Below are 25,687 nucleotides of genomic sequence, written 5' to 3' on the forward strand. Positions count from 1 at the left end.
GATTTTCAAGAAAATTTGAATGAGGAATAGTGCATCCATGATATGTATAATTATTAAATCGCTTTATTGATCCTTCTCCTGGTGCCAACAATAGTTTCCAAAAATGTTTAAAAATAGAGCTATCCTATATTTTTGGATTGCAGTGCACAGGGGTGGACTGGCTTGGCGGGACACCGTGACAAATCTCGGTGGCCCGTTAAAATAATAGATTAAATGGCCTGATAATATTTTAGAAATTAAAAATATAGTAAGACGATATTTTATTCGACAGAATTGGGGAAACTATTGAAGTTATGAAAAAAAACCTAATTATGTAAAAAAAGAAATTACTTTAAGAGTTCATTTTTATATATAGGTATTATATTAATATATGTACACTGTATCTATAAAAAAATTATATATTATATATGTAATTTTATATATCTACATAAAATGTTGAAAAGGTTTTTTATCATTATTTTTTTTCCATACTTATAACCAAATCATTGGTCCTTTGTTAATTTTTGGCCTGGCAAAAAAAATTCCCGGCCTGAATATTAACCCAGTCCGCCCCTGCCAGTGCACCTCTTGTAATTACGTTTAAGCCGCCTCAGGACCGAATTGCTATATGACTTATGTTATGAATTCAACTTATGTTTTAAAATGAACAGTTTTGTCAGTACTTATATGTGGTACATGCGTAGGTGACAGTGGCATATTTAGAAAATATTTTCGGGAGGGGCTACTGTGAACAGAGTTAAATTACCATTGCTATCTAAGAATTACTAACAAGATACATTGTGTTTTGATGACAAATCTGCAGATATTCCTAATTTTTTAAAGCAAATAGGTCAAAATATAATATTATAGATGTTTAAGATATTGTATTATTATAATACATTTTATATTTATATTATTTGTTATCGTATATTTTATTTTGTTTGTGCATAAAAGACTGAATTTAAATCAGATATTAATTTAGAGACTTTTTTACCGTGGACTTTTTTTCCTAATATCACATAAATCATAATACACAAGGTGCGTCATCGCTGATGGAATAAATAAATGCTATAGCGGCGGTCGCCGGTCGTGTTCAAAAGTCGACTAACAAACGAACGATTTGCCAATGAACTAACGAACGATTAGTTCAAATGAACGGTTAAGGATTTGTAGATAAAGTGAACGATTAGTTCATATGAACGGTCAATGATTTGTCGTCGACCGAAGGATTCCTGGATAAATTGAACGATGAACTAGTTCACCCCCCAAGTGAACTATAATTCTCATCTCTAATTCATGGTTATATCACAGATTATATTCATATAATCTGTGTTATATTATCTATAGCCGTGGTTCTGTAGCATCCACAGGTATATATTATATATATATATATATTTTATATATCTGTGGTAGCATCTGGTCGAATTTTAACTCTTTTGATAAGAAATTACTAATTTAAAAATTATAATCATATCTAAATACCCATATTTTATAGTCGTACTTTCAGCTCAACATATTTAATTTTTCTGAACTTTTAATTATGACCAAACAAGAATTTACCCAGTGGATTTGTGAAAAACTGTCGGCTATTCTACAGTTTGAAGTACAAAACGACATGGCTGAGTATGTACATTGTTGTTTATCAGGGCAAATAGAGTTTCGGTATACATCTTTTTTCTTCACAGGTATATACTTTCCATGCAATCCGAACAAGATCTAGATGAATATTGTCGTTCATTGTTGGACATTAAATCTCCAGTTCACAAACAGTTTTTATTAGATTTAAAAAAAAGATATAAACTTTGTAAGTTTTTTTTATCTAAGGTTTTTTTCAATTATTTATTAATCGAATACGTTTATTTAATTAAGTCAACCAAAAACCAACGTCTTCAGTTCTTATTACACGTCTCCCTCAACAAAATACAAAAACCCAAGAAAATGAAGAAAAGATAGACACAGATAAAAAGCAGAAAGTAATATTACTATTAAATGCTTTAATAGTTGAATATAAAACAGTTTTATAGCACAATTGTTTGTAGAAAAATGCATCAAAATCGAAAAACAAAAAGTATGTCAACATGTATTCTGACGAAGGTCTTAATCGCCAGGAAGTATTCTTGAAAGGTAAACAATGGTTTTTAAAACATACAGGGTTTATTAAATTACTGTATTTATTATCAAGGTCGTCATAAATGTAATTGCCAAGCATCTAAACACGGTTTAATTAGTAACTGTTTAAGTTGTGGTCGAATAGTATGTAAACAAGAAGGATCTGGTCCATGTGTAGTATGTGGTGAATTGGTTTGTGAACATTTTTCATTTTCATTTTGTTTTGAAATATAATCGTTTTTATTTCATTAATAGGTTTGTTCCAATGAAGAGAAGCTCTTATTGAATTGTAATAACAATAAATCTAAAGAGTTGTATAATCGATTAATCGAACAGTCAGTTAATGTTAATGCAGATAATAAAGCTCTTGAACATCGAAATAAACTTTTAGAGTTTGATCGTACAAGGTAAAATTATTGACATTCATTAACTGTTAATTAGTTAAAATATTTTATTTCGTATTTTTAAAAATAACAAGCAAAATCCATAAGGTATATAAATGTTTGTTATAATTATATACAATTGTAATTAATTGATGATCATATTATTACATAGTGCTAAACGTACAACTGTAATAGATGACCAAATGGATTATTATTCAGTTAATAGTGGATGGCTATCATCTAAGCAAAGAGAACAGATGCATCAGAAAGAAGAAGAACGCCAAGAGAAGAAACATGGATCGAGAAAAACTAAGAAAATCACTATTGACTTCGCTGGTATAAAATTGTAAATCAATTGTTTAAACAAAAATAATTACAATCAACCTGCATTCAATAGGAAGGCAAGTTTATGAAGAAGATAAGGAATCTGATGACGATAACAATATAAGTTCAATTAATGATAGTGAAGAAACACAGCCCGTTATAATCAATGATCATCTGAATAATCCTTTAATTAAAATGGATTTAAAGGTTTATACATTTTTTTCTTTATTGTTTAATGAAAACACATTTTATTAATTATACATCCTGTGTCACTTTAAGTTTAACGATGATGCTATAAAAAAAATTAAAAAACATAGTGTTTACTTTAACAATCCACTTGGACAACATGATCAAGGATTTAACCGAGTACAAGATGCTGAACTAATGCTAATGACTGATCCTGGTCTCTGTTTAAGCATGCACCAGCCATATGCATCTCTGTTGTTGCTCAACATAAAAAAGTAAGTGTGCTTCAAAAGTTCCAAGCGTTGCTAATTATTGACTAATAACAGAACTTGATTATATGCTAAAATAACGTGGTGGTATTTATGGGTGTAGCGAGGTTGGGGCAGATGGCACTTGTCCACCCCTGCGCCTCAAACTGAATTATATTTGTTTATACCAAACATGTAAGTTTTACATTTAAATCAAAAATTAAATAAGATATAATTCTAAAAATAGTTTAGTGGGACCAAGTTATACCTACAAGTGTAATCGTTTTGACGTTTTATGTGTTATCCAATGGTCTATCTGTAGATTATTTGAATTACGAGTTAAACACTTACCATTTTATGTTTTTGCCCCTCCCTGATTCAAATTTTAGCTACGCCCATGTTGGTATTGTTGGTATATTGTGCAGCATACTGGTTTTTATATGAAATTACTGTTACTGTATGTATTATGTATGCTAAATGAATAAAGAAATTTTGTTTTCTTTGATTTTAAAGTAATGAAGGCCGCACATGGTTCACACCACACCGAGGAAGACTCTGGATAGCGTCAACAGCTAAAAAACCCAGTCAAGAAGACATTAATGAAGTTGAAACATTTTACAAACGTTTGAAAGGAGGTCAGTGTAAACAAAAATGTTGTCGAGCAATAACAGAATAGGATAGTTAATATTTGTGTTAATTGCAGACATAACATTTCCAAAAAAATATCCAACTGGATGTTTAATGGGTTGTGTTAACATAGTGGACTGTTTATCCCATGAAGAATATATTGAACAATTTCCTCAAGGAGAAAATGATAGTCCATTTATATTTATATGTGAAAATCCAATTATGATGAGCAATCATTTTCCAATTAAAGGGCAACATAAGATATGTGAGTGTTTAAAAAATAGATTGTACTATTATTGATTATCATTACAGTTATTTTCATTTATTTTTCAGTTAAATTAGATAAGAAAATTCATAATGCAGCTCAAAAATGTTTAATGAAAGAAATTAGTTAGATTAGTTATTTAATGTTATAATAATAAAAATATTGTTTGCAATTAATATTTTTTTTATAAATATGTAAAGAATTCAGAATGATAAATTTAATGGCACACACATCAAATCCTAGTAAAAATATATGCAATCAAATTGAGAATATAGTAAAAAATTAATTAAGCAACAATCAATTTGGGTTCTGAACAAAAAAAGTGCTCGAGAGGTTATCTTAAGTGTAAGAATATTGGTATAAAAACAAATAGAATTTAGTAGACACATTTATAGGGTTCATAGATTTGAAGAAGGCTTTAGATAAGGTACCCTGAAAAGATCTGCTCTATACTTTAGATATAATAGGAGTTGACTACAGAGATAGAGGATAATATATAATTTCTATAAAAACTAATCAGCTATAATCAAAGCAATTGACAAAACAGAGAAAGCTAGAATTAGGAAAGGTGTAAAGATGTCCAGTCTCACCAACTCTATTTAATATTTATATTGAACTGCACATTAAAAAAATTAGAGATTATATATTGATATATTGCATTATTAGCCTACCATGAACATATATTGGAAAAATCACTGGAATAGAGTGTGATATATTTTCAAAATTATAAATTGATTACAAACTGACAAAAAATTTAAATTATGTGTCAAAAATTAGATTGAATCAGTAGAAATAATATCCAATTAAGGAATCAAATACTTGATTAAATGGATAATTGTAAATACCTAAAAGTGATATAAACATTTATAAATGGTTACTAATGCATTTTTATTAAATTTATGGTAAAATGCACTTTTTCAAAAGACTAAAATCAGAAGAAAAAAAATGTATGTTCATAAATTTATTCCTCTTACATGGTAGTTATTATTCAATTTCTAATAAGATATTAGTCACTCATATTATTAACTAAGATAAGATTTACAGACATACCAAACCCTGTGCTGCAGAAAAATTCTGAGCTAATATAACTATTTTTTCATGTTTAACCTATATTGAAAAAATGATTCCACAACCAATTTTTACTTTCCATCTTATGCTTTTTTAATTGGAATTCAGAATTGGATAGATATCATAATCAAGATCTGGAAAAGTTAGGCTAACATATTATTTTAAAATTTTGAGAACTATAAATTTAAGTATGAGATTATCTTAATTATGATTAATTTAACCATATGGTAAAACAAATTATTTTTCTTATTTATTTGAAACATGGCTGTACATAATAAATTACATAAAACAAGAAAAATTCAATTAAAACGAGTTAAAAAGAAAATTGTTGAAATAATGGAAAGGATATGAAAACCTGGTAAGTTTGGTACCAAATGAGGAATATTTCTATATCAGATAGCAAAGTTCAAAGGTAACATGCATTCTAAACAGTTGAAATTATAATTTCTATAAACACTAATATTTAAGTTTTAAAAAAAATAATTTATTCTATGTTTTATATAAAAACTTTATTCAATAATTTCCAGATATTTTTTGTTATTCATTTACTCTATGAAAATGTATAAGTTTATCATTAAGTTTAAATATATTTTATGTTATCATACAAAGTATTTTGAACTAGATGGATGATTCAGTCCAACGATGTATGCAATGAGGATTAGTGCATACATAATATAATCTCATTTCCTCCTAAAAATCGGAGAAAAAGAATGTAAACTTCATTTAAATATTATAGTTACTTAAATTATAATATACCTCAGCACGTCTAGTTTGAGCTTGAAAAAAGACTGATTCGCGGTGTTTACATTTTGGACATGGATGGTCTTCAGACCTGGGTAAAGTTGGATCAGATGTCACATCAGAAACAATATGAGTAAGTTCACTAAAAAAAAGAAAGAAAATTAAAAATTAAAATTTTAGATACTTCTGATTTTAAAAAACAGACAATCAGTATTATTTTTTGATAAAACAATTGGTATAATGCATACAAGAGTAAATAGAAGATATAAATTTATTTCTATTCATAATTATACTTTTATATTTTACCTGCAACAATATTAAATAGTAACTTGTATATTTTATATTATAAAATGGTATATAAAATTACTAAATATTATGATAAAATAAAACGCATAAACAAAAATAAATTACTTGATTTCATGCATAATTTTGTTGACATAAATGCAATTACTGTCAGCCATCTGTCTGTGATCACAATTACGGCACTATAATAAAGAATTATATCAATAAAAGTTTAAAGTGTACGACTATAAATAAAAATATTTTATTACATTTTATTAAAAATGTTCAAATCACCAGTTATTAATATTTAGAAAAAAAATGAATTATATAAAATAAGTTATCCTTAAAACTGGGGTATTTTTACAATAAGTGCAACAATATACTCACTGCATACAATAATACTTTATGTTCTTTGTCTTCTTTTGGATATAACATGTTATTACTAGAAAATAAAACAGAATTATTTTAAATCATTATTATTGGTTTTAATTATTTTATATTATTAAACAGATAAAATGTTAAGTGTATAAGACATGCTAAGGTGACTTCAAATTAATTTAACTAACTAGAGCCTAACCAAACTGTTTCTATACTTTATTAATAATCACTTATAGTATGATAGTAAGATAATCACTCTAGGAAGATATTATGAACTACTCATGTTCAACATTATTTTACCAGAGTTTATTAACCATTTATGAAGAAAGCATATTCATTATGGGTTATAAAACATCAATTTTACTAAAGAATAATGAAAATAGAGCCCATTAATAAATTGCTAAAAGACTTCAATATTAAGTCAATGAATTTATATACATGAAAGATTTAATTTATAAATGTTCGTTGCAAATCATACCATTCTTGACAAAATCTGATTCCGACGAAACCGGGTCCGTCGCTGCGAGAATCGTATCCAGACATCTGAAAAATTTTATCGGGGACCCAACTCACGACTTTAAATAATTTATATTTGAATTTATAACTACTACAGTTTGTATCAGCGACTAACACGGTACGTAATAGTGATGAACGATTTCTTGTAGTCGTTTAATCGATTTTGAAATCGATTTTGTCAAAGCGATTTTATTTTTGAATCGATTTTTTTCGGTTTATATAAAATTTATTTCATTTTGATTTTTTTTTTTTGTTTTTGTGTTGGTAAAGCATAGTTTACACGATGTTAGTTTACTAGTAACTAGAAAAATATTATTTTAGTCAATTGATTTACTAGCACATAATAAAATATTTATTTCATATACCTACACGATATTTATTACTTGCTCTGGCATATTGTACTACCGGGGAGATACAAGCTACTAGGTAGTTAAAAATAAATAAAATAGTACCTTAGTTTATTAAAAAGTTGATATGTTTATACTTTACTTGCAAACTTCAAAATATTTTACTAGTTTACTAGTTTAGTAGCATTTTCAATTGGACAATATTTTTTCACTAGCAAATGGTAAATCCAAATGCCAATTACTTTTCTTCTTATTGTAATATTTTATTATCTACATTTTGTATTTTAGATAGATCATAAATTTCATTTTTATTTTATAAATTATTTAATTGGGTATTTTTATTTTATTGAATTATATTCATTATTTAACGCTGTAAACGTTATTATACATACAAATACATGTAGTTAGGACTAAATAAGTAATATATTGTTTTTACAATATTTTAATATTTTGTCCAGATATTTCATTCAGAGCCCGTTTTTATCTTGGATGTCTAAACTGTATTTGAAGTAGACTATGTTCACATTTTACATTTTGGTTATTCTAAAAAAATTACCAATCACATATGCCTAGTTAGTAGTAAATATTCATTCTAATGTTTGAATATTAGTTACGGAAAAGTGGAATTAGTAAACAAATAAAATAAATACTTGTTATGTTACATTAGTGGGTAACTAAAAATTCGTCCACAGTGTTCATAAAGAAGATAGCTAAGATAGATCAACTTCCAAAAATAATTACGTATGTTTGATAAAAAAAATTACTCGATTTTTTCAATTCGATTTATTTTTGAGAATAGCTCATATCTAGTCTGTGATAACGGGTTAACAACAGCGGCGACCACGGCCTAACCTAGTTACGACCGTGATTATATAGATTAAATTGTCATGGCCGCGATAATTTCCAGTTTTGATCAGAAAAATATTATGACCAAGCACGCGGTAAAGATGGTTGTTAAACTTCTAATTTGGTATTAACGCGCTTGTGATTATTTTTCGTTGTACCTAGTGCGGTTATCATACCGGTCTGCAATCCATTAAAAATAAGTTTTATTGTTATATTGACCAGAAATAGTTAATTATAACATAAATATTAAATAGTTGTGCTCGGATTATTTGTCCATACCGTTTGCCATTCGAACGAGTATTCAGCATGAAACTGTTAACACATAACTTGTTGTCATCGAAATGTTTGAAAGGAGTTAAAGTTGGGTATCCGCTTCGCATTGTGGTGAGTTATAATATTACGATTTCGATTGCCCGTTTGCTTATGTCCCGTAACGCGTAATTTATTAATGTGTCGGCAGGCGAAAGACGTCAAGATATCCGAATCCGAGTACAACATGGAGTTTGTATTAAAAATGATACCTAAACTCGATTGGAAAGTGTTGGTCAATGCTGCTGAGCAAGTAGGTTTTGAATTTATCAACTCATAAGCTTACGGTTACGTGTAGATTGTATTACATTGATTTTATTTTTTTAGATCGGACACGGTAATAATTTACCAATAGAACTGATTGAGGACTATGAAGATGATGAAGAATTACTCAAGAAAATACATCACGTACTCATGGAAGTAAGTTTATTTTGTAGTTATTTGTAGTGAAATATTATGTTGAAAATATTTTCCATATTTACTTTAGGTAGAAGTTATAAATGGTGAACTTATCTGTCCAGAAACACAAAGAATATTCCCTATATCTGCTGGTATACCAAACTTACTGTTGAACGAAGATGAAGTTTCCTAAATACTATGACTAAAATACTTCCTATTTGTTTAAATTGTTCATATAAGTTATAAATAAATAATAATAATTTTTATTGTTTACTTTATTGATATTCTGTAGTTGCTTAACAGATATATAACATTTGTTAAGTAAAGAATTTTTTTTCTTTTCTTATTTACAACAATTTGATAAAACAATATAAGTACCTATAATTGATCTTATATTTTTAATTGTAAAATTATTACTTTGAAATACCACATATTTATCACCTCATTATACATTTTTTAAGTAAAAATATTTTCAGATTCTTAGTAAATCAGTCAGATTTGTATAATTTTTATGTGCATACTTAGTGCACTTCACTATTAATATTATACTCATATTTTATAAGAGAAGACACTAAATCGCAACCAGTTTTTTTTCCAGTGGTGTGCATTTAACAATTGCTTGAATAAGTACGATTTACATCATCAAAAGGTGTTCAAGTTTGGAGAAACATTTTGCCAACACTATCGTGATAGAATTGGAGAAATGTTTGTCTTCTCTTTTGAAATAGAGTGTAGAGCAGATGTTTCCAACCAGGGTGCATAAAATTACTTGAAATATATTTTTTAAGCAAAAATATTTTATGAAAAATATAGTTTTATGAGTAATAACACAAACAATATAAAAAAACCTAGTGTTTCTTATAATTTGTTATAATATTGCAATGTTCAATGTATTTTAATTTTCATACTGAATTGGTTGTATTTGTTTCAATATGGACTGTTATCATTCTACTACTCATTTATGGTGAAATATTTTTGCACGACTTTAATTTATTTATATTTTATGATAGTTTTATCTTACATTGCACGCATATGCTTGCTTACTGTACCAATAAATTGTACAGATTGCTTATTATAAAATTAAAAAAAAAAATTAAAAATATATTATGAAACATTTTGTCCGAGTGTTAAAGAATGAACTGATCTTATTTTTTACTTTTGAAAATATACCCAGATTTTGTGCGTTATTGACATAATCATATATATATATATATATATGTCTTTCAACTATTTGATCACAAATTTAAGATTCAAGTGAGAAAAAAAAACAAGCCTAAGAGTAACATATGTTCTATAATTTTTTAATTTATCTTGATAATCAAATATAATAATAAAATTTATAATTGATGCTCAATGTAATAATTTGTTTTATAAAATATAATGTGTATATATACCTACTATTTTAGTATATACTTTAGTACTAAGCTAAAGAAAAGTTACAAAATATAAATATATGGTATAAAATTACTGAGTGTAGAGTATAGGGTACTTCTAGATTTTTAGAAAATAACTAAGGATGCTATGAGTTAAAAAAGGTTGGGAAGCTCTGCTTTAGAATATAGTATTGGTTAAAATATATAATTGTACACAAAAAAATATACAATCACTAATTACTACTAATCCGTGTATTTAATTGAAATTTGAATGTTTTTCTATTTGAAGATTTAATTTAACTAAAGATTAAAATATATAACAAATTACAAATTAAAATTTAGATTACTAAAAAATTGTCAAATATTCTAGATTATTTATGTTTTTACATCTATTAATGCAACATTTATTTAAGTGTTATCAGCATTGGTCTACACTATCCAAACTGTAACAAGAATTTTATGTAAAAGTACACTTAATATTAAATTCACTTATCTTAGTCACCATACATGCTATTATACTATTATAACTAAGGAATTTATTTTATAAAGAATATTAAGAAAAAAAAAGTAAAAAAATTATGTAAAAACAGTATGTAACAAATTTTTCAAAAGGAAATATTAATTATTTCCTAACAGACAATAATCTACGAATAATGATTTATATTAATTAATTGTTCTTCAAACAATTAAACATTTACTTCTGTATCTTTAAATATTATTCGGATTCTAATTTTACTACAGAATCATCATCATCAGGTTTTTCATTATTTTTACTATTTCCAGTTATGACTGTATCCAAAATGGCCCAATCAAATTCATTTTTTACTTCATCGTCATGTTGAACATTTACACTTGAATCATCACCATTGTCCGAAGCATCATTTTTATCTTCATTTTCAATACCCTAAAAGTAGATTTCATAAATAGGTAAATTTGCGAAGACAAAACTAAATGGTTATTGTATTTAATCCTATACTTTATGGTTGGAAGAGTCACTATCAGATTTTGTTTCTTCGACATTATCTTCTTTGATGATTTCTTCAGCTGCCTTATCCCGAGACTTGTTTTTTTCACAATGTTGTACATATCGTTGTAAATGTACACGATTACGGCAATGGAGACTCAATTGTTGTTCAACATCATCATGTGGGGGTAAATTGAATTTGCATAGCTCACAGTAGTATACTTCAACCTTTTTACAAAATTCTTTACCTATATAACAAATTTATAAAAATAATAAGAGTATAAGAGTGATTTACAAATTAGATTTCACAAATAGTTCTAATACAATTTGTATAATAAGCTTGTGTGTATATTATGCATTTTGAAAAGCATAGAGTTCAAAATATTTTAGCAACAGGAAACAAATTATTTCATATAAAGGGTATAACTTGATAATATTTAATAAGTTAAGTCACAGTTTAAAAGGTTTAAAACAATGCTTCAATTAAATACTATAACAAGCCTGTAACAAAAAAAAAAATATATATATATAATTCATACCCAGACTTATTTCTTTTTTGGATTTATTTTTCTTCTTTTTTTCTCCATCATTGTCTTGTGTATCACCTTCTTCTGATCCTTCATCTGAAAGACATTTATTTCTACAATAGTCTTTAATTCAGTTTTATTATGATATAAAATGAAAGAATTATTAACCATCTCCAGAACCAACAGAGTCCAAAACCATGAAATTTTCCATGTCAACATCACCATCTGCTTCATCAGCACTAGGAACAGCAGCCATTCGTTTAGTTCTGCGATCATAGATATCAACTTTCTAAAAAAAATTACAATAATATTGAAAACAATGTACTTTGATATGTAATGATATCCAGTAGTTGAAAAATACTTTTAAATGATTAGTGCTGCATAAATGGTGTTCATAACGCATTGGTGATGCAAACATCAAGTGACAAATATTACATGCTGGTTGTAAAAATTGTTTGATTTTCTGTAATAATAATGTTTCGGTAATACAAAATAAATTGATGTCATGATTTGATTAATTTTTTCTCACTTTGTGCAAAGTACTACTGAAATGATCACTTTTGGGTTGTTTGAAGTTTAGCTGGCACAATTTACAGTAATTTATATCGGTTTTTGGATCTTCTTCAGTAGCCTTATCATCAATTTCTTTTTGTTCTTTACGTTGATCTTGACGAAACATGAATAACTCATGCTTCCGTTTACGAGCTAACTGGGACATAGCTGTACGATGACGTATTTTCAATAAATGAATTTCATATTCCTGTGTTAGAAATAAACATTATAACAGTAGTTAAAAAATTCAAAATATGTTTTTTTACTCTAAATGTCTTGCAGGTGACTTCGCAGTGAGGACATAATAGTTTTATAAATGGTTCTCCTCTGGAATCCAACAAATTGTTTTCAGTTTTTCGGGGCTATACAAAAAGAAAAACAATAAATGTTTAATAAATGTTTAATCGAGTAACTTCTATAGGTTATATATGTTAACTACTCACAGATGATTTATCTCCAGAGTCAGATTTGGAAACATCACCATTTAATTTAGGTTTTTTCACTTTCTTTTTAACAATTTTTACCACTTTTTTCACAACTTTTCTTTTCTTTTTAGGTGATTCTTCTTTCTTATCTTCTTCATCTTCAGGTTGATCTGCATCATCATCATTAGCAGATTCTTCTTCTTCTACTTCTTCTTCTACTTCCTCTTCTACTTCTTCTTCATCTACTGAAGGAGATCTAACCCGTTCACGTAATTGCTAAAATATAAAAATATACATAAAATATAAAACCATAGTAAAGAGTTTAATATATATATTAAGTAAACAGTAGGGAAGTGTTGACAGTTATCTACAAATATCAACACAAACAAAAATGCAACATGAATGTTAACAAAATTGTATAATGACTAACAATGGGAAACATCTAAATTATTTAAATATTTGTAAATATTGTCAATATTTACACCTATATGGACTTGACTTTAAAATATACACACCCGAGTTTTTTCTCTGAATTCAGCTATTTTTCTTGCACGATAATCATCATGATCCCGCATACTAGTTCTGTTAAAACATATTTATAATTATCAATATAACTAAAAATAAATACATTTTTGATTTAATCTAATGAATAGAAAATTGTTTACAACTCTATATTTGATTACAACTCCTAGATCTACAATAATAAAACAAAATTAAATTATTTAACACAAAAAGTTCAGTATACTCCGTATGAAATAACAACACATATATTTTATTGTCAATACAAAAAACATAATATTCCACAATTATTTTCATTGGGTAGTTAATCAAAAATAAATACTATTAAGTGTATACCAATTGTAGAATTATTTTAACATTATAAAATAAATGAATCATTGAATGTGTTCTAATTTCATACTAAGTAACGTATATATTAAATATTTTATGAATTAATTCACTTCTAAACAAAACTTAATGTAATATTAAATTAAAAGTGTCTACATTATATTAATTATTGGTTCATAAAAATCAAAAATAACCATGGATAATACCAATGCCTTAAGTTATATTTATTATTTTGAATGGTATATAATTGAAATATTAAAATTATTTTCCTATATAATAGCATTTAAAAAGATTTAGAAATACTCAAAGAACATCAATTAATGATAAATAATAATAAACTAGTTTTATGTAAAGTTTAAGTACATATTAAATGTGTATAAAACTTTTAGAGGTACTGTCATATTAATTATTAAATGTATTGGTTAATACCGAATGCACACAGAAGTAAAAATTAGAATTAAAAGATAAAATATGTATAATACACCTTTATTTTACCACATTGATACTAGTGATGTAAATTAGTTGAAATAATACAACATAAATACATAAAATAATTTGCAGTTAAAAGTCATCAAATTTATGATATTAAATATAAGTTTTAATGAACAAAAGAATTTATTTTGTTCGAAGAAATACACAATTTAAAAACATCTTGTATCAGGATTAATTAGAATATTCCATGTATTATCATTTAAGTGTGTATCCGGTAAAGTATATAATTTTTTTCAAATAATTTTTAATTATAGTAAAGTAGTTTCAAAATGAACAATTATTTTATTTGTTGATAAATAATTGTTCTGGTTTAAGATACTTGTATTATTATTTCATCTGGAATTCATCCATAAAATATCTTCAATTGAATTTGTTTCATTAGGTCAACTAGCACAACTCAAAATAAACACAGTAATTATGTAAGACATTAGATCATATATCAATACAATGATTGAAATTCAATATTGACATCTGCACAAATAATTAAATGTACTAATAGTTCATTAGTTATAATCCAAACTAAACTCAATGATGTATTCAAACACTTCTTTGTAAAATATTATCCATTGTAGAATATTATTGAATATAACAATCTTTAATGAATTCTAATCAAAACATTGGCCATTAATCATATTTTATATTTTCTGAACATCAATAATTACTTGATAGGTAATTTGTTTGATTATTTAACGTTATTTGTTTTCAATCTGCCCAATGGCTCTATAGCCTATAAATTGATTTGTATTTTTGTAATGTATACTATTTACTTATAAATGATACTGTTTTCATCATCTTTTGTAACGCTTCATATAAACATGACAGTCGCTATTTAATTACCTTTTGACTGTATGTATCCTTCTATTGGCTATATCATATCCTTTACGAATGGGATTAGTTCGCCAATTAGATGTAGGTTCAAGTCGTTTACGTTTGATAAGTCCTGCGCTGCCTCCAAAAGATCCTCTATAAGATACACTGGCAGAAGATCTACCCCTCATACCAGGCCTATCAGCAACTCGAAAACCTCTAGTACCCCTGCCTCTATTAGATGGGCCAGAATATCTAGGGGATGGTGGTGAAGAGCGATCATCATCTGGAGGCAGTGGCTTACGGAAATCTGAACCATAATCACGTGAACTATCACGGCCTCTGTAACCGCTACTTCCTCCATAGTTATTATCAGGAGCATAGGATGATCTGCTACTACGGTCTTCTATATAACTGCTACCACCACCACTATAACGGCCAAAATCATCACCGGAACTTGAATATCCACCCATGTCTGAGTCTCTGTGACTTCTTCCACCCTGCGTGCAATTTTCAATCAATGTGTCAATCTTATCTTTTTACTTTACATATTTATTAATAGAAGATATATATATAGATGTTTAAAACATATCAAATATAATTTCAAAATTCATCAATAATAATAATAATTTTCAATAAATATATATAAATATATATATATGTAAATAAATAAATATAAACACTTTATTGGTTACTGATATCATCTTGCATGAAAAATGAATACTTTGAGACATTGGGCAGTCTTCGATTGAATTTATTTATTTGTTGTAATAATATATATTTATATTATATATAATATTTTTTAAATTCCAACAATTTTCAACATCAAATATTAGTAGGTTTCAAATAATTCAAAAATATATTTTTATGTTTTGTTTTTCTATCTTTCTTAAAAAGTTATAATAGAATAGTAGTATTAATTAAAATTCTATGTATTAATTCAGTAATAATTAATAGAAGAACATTTTTTGGGTAAAATTTTGAAATAGTAGAATGATAAGCATTATTAGTTCTTTGATATCTATATGTAGTTACAATATTTTATATGGAAATATTTCAAATATATATATATATAAATATATTCCAGTTTTTTAATTTTAATTGGTATGCATGTATTGGAATACTACAAAAACAGGATAAAAACACTTAAGTTTTACTTAATTGTTACGGTATTCAAAATGATATTGTTTACTAAAATGTTTTAACATATAATTACAAGTAACAGGGAATTTGATGATTTAAATATTTACAATATATTTATTTATTATTCTTAAATAGTTAACTTAATAATATTGTATATATAAATTGTATGTATAAATGAATACATATACTTTTAAATTACATTATATAATATTTTCTATATTTGTTAAAACAATGCAAGAAATAAACATTTAAGCAAAATGTTTAGGTGCCATCCATGACAGTGTGAAATGAAAGCATAGCTAATTAACTATAAATAATTTAACATACCTCTTTGTACCGTCTATAGTCATCATTATGACCACTTGAATATCGATCATTATTACCTAAAATTATTAATGATAATTATACAAATATATTAATAAATACAATTATTATCCAGAATAAAAATAAATTACAGTTTAATTTTTAGTGATAGCCTTGATTTATTACATTTTAAACATTGTATCCTTCATTAATAATTATTAGGGCACGGATTTTTATGTAATAAAAAAGTCAAAATATGTAAATATTTATGTTATTTTAGCTAAAATATGTATTAAAAAACATAAAATATTTAACAAAAAAATCGGTATTTTATATTAATTTTTAATTATTCATTATTCATTTAATCATCTTCATTTTTGTCTTCTTCGAAACAATTGGATACGACGTACATTTAAAAATTTTAAAATTATAATGAACGCGGTTGAATTTCAAAATCAACTCGTAGCAGCTGAGGGTGCATTCAACATTGACCGAGGTTTATGGGGCATTTTTCATACCACATATGTCGGATGGTGTTACTTCAGTATAATTTGATATATTTTCATTTTTATTAATAAGATTCTCTGATAATTTAAATTTTTTTGTAAACCAACGTATTACCCAGTATGTAGTTTAATTAATTTTTAGTATAACTCCGGATTCTCCTTGAACTTAATTTCATTGAATTTCTTCATTTTCCACTGTCACAAGACTTTCAATTATTGTTAGATTTAATGTTTTTAATTTTTTATTATTTTAACCAAGAAAAATTTTTTTTAGAAATATATGCTAAATTATTTTGCAAGTTATTATTATTTTACATAATATCAGAAGTAATAGAGATTCTAGTATCTGAATTAAGATTTGAAATATGTTCTTAATTTAATTCCAATATAATAATCATAAATTAAATAAAAACTGTATCTAAATGGTATGAAAATGTAAAATACTTATAAAATATGTAAATTAAAAAATTCTCATATTATTCAGGGTGTTATGAAACATGCTTATTTTTAATAGGAATTAAGAAATTCACATTCAATAAAATTATGTTATTACACAAAAATCCGCGCCTTAATAATAATAAATTAGGTTTACATGATTAATTTTCTTTAACTACATCCCAAAATTATAATATTTTAACATTTAGATTATAATAAATATCATGCAGTTATTATTTAGTTCAAGTCATTTTTACTGATTTAAATAGAAAAACAGAACATTATATAAATTTAATATTCTAGACAATTATGTTTTATACTATACATTATTGTCAATATTTTTACCTCAGTCTTGACTATCCATTTTTAACTATTCAACAGTTTAATCAACTGCCAAATTCTGTACAAATAAATTACTGTTTACAATATTCATTGATATATAATTTTGGAACTTTGGTAATTGAAAAAAGAAAACTAATTGTTATGTAAAAATATTAGTTAATTTAAACTACACGAAAACTTTATATACATTAAATAATAAATTAAATATTTTATCAACCCAAAATATTGATAAAATGATTATAACTACTTTCCTAGTATTTTAAGTAATTGTTAGATTTTGGGTATACATTTTTAAGGAACATAATTTCTAGAAAAATCAATTTGTTATTAATTCTATTACCATAATAATAATAATTGGTTTTGAATTTATTTACATTGTAAAATAATAATTCACATCAGAATATTTTAATTTTATGAACACTTAATAAATTAGATAAATTAATATAATTACCAGAATAGCGATTTCTGGAATCATAATTTGAGTCTCCTTGTGATGACCAGTTGGATCCACTATTGCGATTCATGCTGTTATAGCCACCAGTTGATGGTGAATTACTTGACCAAGATCCTCCATTTCCTCTATTACTTCCACGAGAACCTCGATATGAACTACCACCTCGACTTCTATAGTTATCGTTGTAGCTGCTGCCACCACGATTACCTCTTGAGCTGCCATAATTTGAATTATACGAGTTTCCCCGATTTCCTCTAGGATTAACAAAACCACCACGGCTGAACACAGACAAGCAACAATAAATCGATCAAAATATATAAATTATTTCACATTATTTACTTATATTAATGATAAAAAACAATACGAGGTAAATTAATATCACGGCCCTGAGTGTAAGCAATCACTAGCAGAATTTAATAAATCAAAATGATTTCGTATGATACCGCGTTAGCGCAACAAATGACTACGTTAATTATACTTGAATAGTATAGTAAACAACTCCATAGTTACCTAGATCTGTAGGCCATTTTGTGGGTTAGACGCGTGAACGTGAGCGATATGAGTGCGTATGATAAAAAATTTGAGCGACAGTGATGAACGGCTGTAGGTGTTCAAGAATTATGTGAAAAACTACGAAGCGTACGGACAAAACACAAATTCCACTGACAACTTAATTTTTAAAAATTCTCCATCGCGCATCGAATACAAAATGGCTTTGCAGTTCTCCTCTACCCTCCAGCCATGATAAGCGCATAGGTGATACGTGTTTACCCGTGGAAGAAAATCAATAACGAGTGTTGACGCTTCGAAATTACACATTCAAGTATCTACATACGAACGTTTCGAGATTTTTTCAAAACTTTTTGCCATTTTGACAAGAGTTACATACTTATAAACAATATAAACTATCTATCGTCTTTCAGTGACGTACTAGCGTCTAACCATTTGAAATAATTTCCAGCGTTGCTGTTCGTTATTTTATTCCCAATCTGAAATCCACTCATTTATTGAATTTAAATAATTCAAAAAATAATTGTTAGCGATAATGATAATGTAGACGATATTTCATCAATACCAAAAACAAAAAAATTAAAAATTAAATTATTTTTTGTTGTAACGTATTGAAAGTTGTACGCCCTAAATTAATAATATTATACTTGCATTTTGAATTTTGATAATTTTACCATATTGTACAATAATTATTATACACATTTTGGTAAGACAATTTAAAATGTCATGGAGAAAACAACACCTAGTCAGATTCCATAAACTTTGTGTTGTATTTATTTTTTTGTTGAAGAGATTGTGTGAATTGTGAGGTTATGATCGTTCGTTTTTTTTTGGTTTCTCGTTCTTTTTAGGGATTTGTTGTTCAACGTGTAAGTTTCAATTTCGGAAAAATTGGTAAGTATTCTTGTATTAATTATTAATTACCTTTGTAAACGTTCATCAGTTTTAACTCATCAAGAATTTGTTGCAAATGTGATATGTTTAAATTAACTGAAAAATGACTGGTTAATCAATATCATTGCCCATGCAGTTTATTTTTCTTGCGTACCTCGTTTCCCGTATTCTTTTTATTTTACCCTTGGCTGCTGCCTTATGTTATCGTTTATGTTTTTTCTAAATATCTATATTAATTAAAGATAAAATCTCAAATTATTATTGAATATGAAGTTAAATTGTTTATTGATTGGAGAACAATTAATAGAAATAATTTATTTTTTTTTGCCTTTCAAAAGGTTTGTGGAAACTGGCCGAGTGGTCTATGTTGTAGATGGTCCTTACAAGGGCAAAATTTGTTCCATTGTTGACTGCATTGACCAAAAGACGGTAATTAATTTGTAATAGTTCTTTGCAATTTTAACTTATTATCATTAATTTAATAATACTTTAATTAGGTTTTGGTCGATGGACCCGAATCTGGAGTACCTAGATCTAAGATGCGTATTGCCCAAATCCATTTGACCAAATTCAAGATTAATTTCCCATACAATGGATCAACTAGAACTGTACGTCAAGCATGGATCAAAGCTGATTTGAACAAGTTGTGGATCCAAAGCAGATGGGCTGAAAAAGCCGCTAACAGGGAAAAGGTTAGTTCATCTTTTGTATTAGCATTTGAGATATTCAATAATAAAAAATTTTTTTTTTCATATTAGCGTGCTTCCTTGGGTGATTTTGAAAGATTCAAGCTTAAGAGGGCAAGAAAAGTTAGAAACAAGATCAGAACAAATGTTTACAAAGCTTTGTTTAATAAAACTTATTGTCCCAAAAAGAAGACAGTGAAAACTGCTAAAGCGTAATAAATTTTTATTGAATTAATGTAATTTGTTGGTTTTTTTTATATAATTTTTCAAGTGATGACCCTGATGATAACATTCCTATTTCCTGCAGTAATCTTATATTTTTTTATTTGTTAGAAATAATATAGTTAACCATATGATTGCTTTTTGCAAAGATTTATGGATTATATACTATGATTTGAACTGATGTTCATATTTAGGTTGAATTCTATTATTTTTTAAATGTTGTGTTCATTTATTTTTTCACTTGGTATATTTAATTACATATTTTTATTTGAATTAAGATAAAGAATAAGGTTATGAAGTAAACATTTTTGGTATACCATTAATTTTAAAAATTTTCATTCAACTGTATGTATTGTATTTTATTATTAGTTTAATAATTGATAATAAATAAAATTATTTATAATCAATGGTTTAATGTATGGTTATCAAGAAGTGCTGATATATGCCAAGTGCTTAGTGGTGCACCTAGAGGGATTTGAGAGTTGTGACCTCTCCTAAAAAATTTAGTTAACACTCCACAAACTAGGTTGTTTTTTTTTGTGAATTTTAAATTTTTGTTTGTTTTTATAATGTAAAAATTTATAATGTTATATATAACTAAAAAAAATAGTACATTTTTATATAAATCAAGTTCTATAGATTGAACTAGTATCAATTTTATAATTTTAATCAAATTTCTTAATTTATATTTTGTTAAATCAGCATATTTTGCATACTCTCCTTGTACTGTTCGTCTATGGACTTTATCTATTAACTTCACACCATTCTCCCAATCAAACTTCTTTTGAAATTAAATTTTTTTCAAATGTATAACTTTTGGTGTAACCCCCTAGGGAAGCATAAGAATTTTCAAAAACCTTCAACACGAAAATATTATTTCCGGTTATTTATATTTATTTTATTTTATTTAAAAATACGGGACGAACTCCATAATACAAGAATAAATAATATACAACGATATAAAATGATAGTATAAGCTCTGTGTAAACGAGGCTCAATTTTAGAGGAAGAATGAAGGGTCAGTATTGGCAATGCGCATAAGACGGATGATTAGTGAGTTAAGATAGTAATTTAAGGAGGATAAGGGTATGTGGAATGGAACAGATGATCATGTGCGGCTACAGGGGACATTAAACGAAACACGAGATAATGATTCGTGACTGTCAATTTTAGAGGAAAGAAGACTAGAAAGAAATGCAATGTTAGCTGAGTGACGACGGTCAGCGAAACTTTAGGGAAAGTAGGCGTTGGATTGGTGTGTAGTCGTGAGGTGGACAGGATATATTTAATTTATAAGCAGCATGACGGAGGAATTTTCTTTGAACCTTTTCAATCATACTACATGCAGAGGCAGTGGACGGATCCCAGAGTATGGGTTTTATACTCAAGGAGGGGACGAACTAATGAACAGAAGAGTTTTTAATGGAGTGAGTAAGTTAAAATGTGAAGAGACACGATTTATGATGCCAAGCAGCTTAAGAGCCCTACAACAGATAATCTGGATATGTATATTAGGGCACAGGTTACGTGTTAGGGTAAATCCTAAATCTTACAGAATTATTGCAAATTTTCAAGAGGGTATTGTTGACGGAGTAAGTATAATTAATACGACAAAGTCATTACTGAACATTTAGGAATATTAAGAGCAAGTCCCAAAAATGCACCCCATGACACTAATCGATTAAGGTCGTTTTGGAGTAGATGACTGTCAGAGATGGATTTGATACGGAGGAAAATTTTTATATCTTCATCAAATATAAGGAGTTTAGCATGTTGAAGGACGGAAGCGGCTGAGTAAACGAATAAAGCGAACAGAAGCGGAGAAAGAACAGTACCTTGTGGTACACCTGATAAGGGTGTAAAGTGGTCCGAAGAGGTGGAATTAATAGTTACCCATTGGATCCGGTTTGTAATATAAGAGCGAAGCCAGGAAAGTAGGGGTTTACCTATGCCTATAGAGTCAAGTGTTGACATAAGATGATTATGATCAACACGGTCGAAGGCCTTGGAAAAAGCTGTATAGATTACATGTACTTGGCAGTTATCGCGGAAAGAATCAAAAATATATGAATGAAGGCTAAGATTACAGGTAACAGTTGATCTACTAGAACAGAAGCCATGCTGCTCATCAACTGGGATATGATTTAAGGAAAAGCGAATCGAATTAAGGACAAGTGTTTCAAATAATTTGGATAAATGAGGAAGGATAGTTATTGGACGATAGTTTGTAACATCTGTAGAATCATTGGACTTCAATAATGATCTAATTGAACTAAGTTTAAGAGCATACGGGAAGATGCCTGAATCAATAAAACGCCTAAACAATAACCATAACGGTTCTGCTAGAACAGAACGAAGTTTGTACAAAAAATCACCTTGGATACCATCTGGACCAACAGACTTTATATTACGAAGGCTACATAAGCATTGGTAGACGTCATTAATAAAAAAATGGACATTTGACGGGAGCGGAAAGTTATTGATAGTATGTAATGTCAGGGATGATGACTGTAAAGGCTGGGTAAACACAAAAGAAAAATGTGTAGCAAATAAGTTAGCTGTATCAGAAGGAGTTTTGCTCTGTGTACCATGGAGTATAACACATGTAGGTATAGATGGAGAAGAGCAGTTTTTTCTAATGAAACTCAAATATCGAGGGTTACGCAATAGGGAAGATTCTAAACGAGAGACAAAGTTACGGAAGCATTGTTTGGAAATAAATTTGAATTTAGCGCGAAGAAGTGAAAAATGTTTGTAATCAGATAATAGTTGGGATGACTTAAATTTGGCATGGGCGCGAGATTTAGCAAACACAAGTTCCTTGATCTCGTTAGTGTACCATGATGGAAAAGTGGAAGGACGAAAAGAGATTTTAGGAACAAAGGATAAAATTGAATAGTGAAAAGCATCAAGGAAGACAAACTTAGAAGCATCGAGGGAGTACTACAGGAAAGTACGTTTTCAATTGAAAGAGTTAAAGAATTTAGTGATCTGAGTCTGCTTTGTTGAAGTTAAAAAATGATTTTAGGAGAGCAGATTGAGAATTATGAATGGAGAGATTTATAGATAGAGAGAGTGATGGATGATACGCGTCAGCAGGCACGGCTGTGTCAAGAGCTTGATTAAGAGTTATAGAGCTAATATTAGAGAATATGAGGTCAAGAAGAGAGTGGTGAGAATTTAATATATAGTTGTGTTTGTAGAAATCATGAATTGCTAATTTTTCAGGAATGAAAGTGAATTCGATGATTGATTGAATTAGAAAACACAGGCCATGTGAATTATTTGACCAAGAAATGAATGGTAGGTTATAACCCCCAGTGAGAATAAGGCTATGATTTGGGTATTCTTGGACAATAAAATCAATAATATTTAGATGAGCAAAATAAAGCTCAATGTGTGAAGAGGGAGGTATATAAACACTGCAAATAATAATATTTAAGGAGTTATGTGAGAAGCGAACAAATAATTGCTCAACACTATTATTAGGTATAAGGAGGGGGAAGAATTTAAGTCCTTATGCACAGTGATTAACACACCACCACCGTAATTATTTTATCAAGCATTATTAAATAATTATGTTATTTTATATTTATGCACCTATTGCAGTTGTCACCAAAAATTAATTAAAACTAAATAGTACCAATCCTCTCAATAATTTATATTTAATATTGTTATGCACTTAAAAATTTCAGATTTTAATGTTTTTTCCACTACTGATAAATTCATTAAAACGTATTGTATCATGTATTGAAATTATTATTTAATTATTAGTACAATTGTTATACTTTAATCTTGAAGTAGCAGATAGGGTCATCTCATACAATAGTATGTAATTGTTATGGACTTCAAAAGGTTAAGTAGCCATGATTTAAATCATGAACAGTATTTCATTAATGCAGAAGTATTAATACTTTAATTTTAGAATTCATCAAATATTAAAAATGTTACAAAAATTTGAAGCTTTTATTATAGTAACAAAATTTTATGTTATTAACAAGTATTACATTGTTACTTACTTGTTTTTTTCATTACAATATAAATTTTTGGAAATAAATTTTAAATACTCAGAATCATGTTTGAGGAAATTATTAGATTCAAGAAAAAATTGACTATTCAACATCTTTTGCTTTTACAAAATAATTCTCAATTATATTAATGTATATTAGTATAAATCACAGTAACTACCATCTATGGATTTTTTGTTTACTTTAAAAAGTGTTTAATTCTATGGTGATATTTTAGGATCTCATTAATTTTAATTAAATTAAATATAAAATAAAAATCTAGTAAATAAATTAAACAAATTATTATAAGAAATGTCTTCATTTCTAAATGTTGGTGATTTAATAAACTTAATCCCATTTGGTAAGTGTTAAAAATTTGTTTAATATTATTTAACATAAATAATAATTGCTATTAAATATTTAATTAATACAATATGTGTATAGTTCCACAATTAAAAGATATATTTTTTCATTGGGTAAATCTGGATGATAACAATCGAAGACATCTCAAATTTTTAGCTGAACAAAATAAAAATATTGGAATAAAACCAATGATTTTGGCTCTAGAACAATGGGAAAATATGCAGAATAATTTCGGTAATATAATTATAACTTAAGTAATAATTTAAAAATGTCTGACAAGACAAGATAAAAAAATTTATATTATAATTATAATACAAATATACAGTAAAAGCTAATTTATTTAAAATAATTTAATACAATAAAAACTTTAGCAAAACTCATTTCAACCAAAAAACTATATAAATAGTACATTATAATGATTGATTTGATTTAAAACCTATTAATTCATTCATTCTCTATAGCTTAAAATGAATTTCAAGTGAATAAATATTTTGAGGGTAAAATTAGAAACAATCAAATATGTGTACTTTTCAAATAATTATTTAAAAAATAATTTTTTTTTTAAAAAAACCTTATATTAGTTTTAAATCACAATAATCTATGTACATTTTTATATAGGAGCACCTGGAGTAGAAAAGGAATTTGTCATTTGGGATAATATTACCTTACAGGAAATCTTGGAATGCAGCAATACACTGAACAAAATTATAATTGAAATTATGTGCTTAACATAACAACTGATGGAAATTCCTAATATATTTGTAAAATATTTTATTATTATAATACATATAAATATATCAATACACATACATTTAAAGTTAGTAATTAA

The 25,687-nt window shown here is 27.1% G+C and overlaps 6 protein-coding genes across 7 annotated transcripts; 4 read left to right on the forward strand and 2 right to left on the reverse strand.

Moving 5' to 3' along the window:
• The first annotated feature begins 1,424 nt into the window (after window positions 1-1,424).
• LOC112686233 (activating signal cointegrator 1) lies at window positions 1,425-4,287 on the forward strand. 2 transcript variants are annotated; one of them, XM_025558435.1, is made up of 12 exons: window positions 1,425-1,602; window positions 1,665-1,783; window positions 1,849-1,952; window positions 2,019-2,103; window positions 2,162-2,280; window positions 2,344-2,495; window positions 2,644-2,807; window positions 2,869-3,002; window positions 3,075-3,256; window positions 3,743-3,864; window positions 3,933-4,121; window positions 4,169-4,287. In XM_025558435.1, the coding sequence occupies exons 1-12, from the start codon at window positions 1,520-1,522 to the stop codon at window positions 4,249-4,251; spliced, it is 1,536 nt and encodes a 511-aa protein (XP_025414220.1). In that variant the 5' UTR covers window positions 1,425-1,519; the 3' UTR covers window positions 4,252-4,287. The 2 variants fall into 2 exon arrangements, with proteins under 2 accessions (XP_025414220.1, XP_025414221.1); XM_025558436.1 differs by having other exon boundaries at window positions 1,520-1,602; window positions 4,190-4,276.
• Window positions 4,288-5,715: 1,428 nt separating this feature from the next.
• On the reverse strand, window positions 5,716-7,246 carry LOC112686237 (DNA-directed RNA polymerase II subunit RPB9). The gene is made up of 5 exons (XM_025558442.1): window positions 7,069-7,246; window positions 6,600-6,654; window positions 6,342-6,415; window positions 5,946-6,072; window positions 5,716-5,879 (listed from the first exon to the last, which is right to left on the reverse strand). The coding sequence occupies exons 1-5, from the start codon at window positions 7,131-7,133 to the stop codon at window positions 5,808-5,810; spliced, it is 393 nt and encodes a 130-aa protein (XP_025414227.1). The 5' UTR covers window positions 7,134-7,246; the 3' UTR covers window positions 5,716-5,807.
• Window positions 7,247-8,341: 1,095 nt separating this feature from the next.
• On the forward strand, window positions 8,342-9,280 carry LOC112686234 (multifunctional methyltransferase subunit TRM112-like protein). The gene is made up of 4 exons (XM_025558438.1): window positions 8,342-8,683; window positions 8,760-8,861; window positions 8,936-9,028; window positions 9,096-9,280. Exons 1-4 carry the CDS (start codon window positions 8,606-8,608, stop codon window positions 9,198-9,200), a joined length of 378 nt encoding a protein of 125 aa, XP_025414223.1. The 5' UTR covers window positions 8,342-8,605; the 3' UTR covers window positions 9,201-9,280.
• Window positions 9,281-11,027: 1,747 nt separating this feature from the next.
• Window positions 11,028-18,931, reverse strand: LOC112686230. Its single transcript, XM_025558433.1, has 13 exons — window positions 18,687-18,931; window positions 18,174-18,454; window positions 16,464-16,519; window positions 15,024-15,493; window positions 13,364-13,430; window positions 12,867-13,124; window positions 12,690-12,785; window positions 12,401-12,631; window positions 12,233-12,334; window positions 12,040-12,160; window positions 11,884-11,967; window positions 11,357-11,592; window positions 11,028-11,284 (listed from the first exon to the last, which is right to left on the reverse strand). The coding sequence occupies exons 1-13, from the start codon at window positions 18,701-18,703 to the stop codon at window positions 11,096-11,098; spliced, it is 2,208 nt and encodes a 735-aa protein (XP_025414218.1). The 5' UTR covers window positions 18,704-18,931; the 3' UTR covers window positions 11,028-11,095.
• Window positions 18,932-19,488: 557 nt separating this feature from the next.
• On the forward strand, window positions 19,489-20,506 carry LOC112686232 (60S ribosomal protein L14). Its single transcript, XM_025558434.1, has 4 exons — window positions 19,489-19,578; window positions 19,907-20,009; window positions 20,078-20,272; window positions 20,339-20,506. Coding segments are annotated over exons 1-4 (444 nt in total). The 5' UTR covers window positions 19,489-19,576; the 3' UTR covers window positions 20,483-20,506.
• A 4,298-nt stretch (window positions 20,507-24,804) lies between these two features.
• Window positions 24,805-25,676, forward strand: LOC112686238 (the record flags this gene model as incomplete). Its single annotated transcript, XM_025558443.1, has 3 exons — window positions 24,805-24,856; window positions 24,940-25,092; window positions 25,477-25,676. Coding segments are annotated over 3 exons (321 nt in total), but the record flags the coding sequence as incomplete, so codon positions are not given.
• Between the last annotated feature and the right edge of the window lie 11 nt (window positions 25,677-25,687).

The sequence above is a fragment of the Sipha flava genome, unplaced genomic scaffold (genome assembly GCF_003268045.1).
Source record: "Sipha flava isolate LNK unplaced genomic scaffold, YSA_version1 301_pilon_pilon, whole genome shotgun sequence".
In the NCBI taxonomy this organism is placed as follows: Eukaryota; Metazoa; Arthropoda; class Insecta; order Hemiptera; family Aphididae; genus Sipha; species Sipha flava.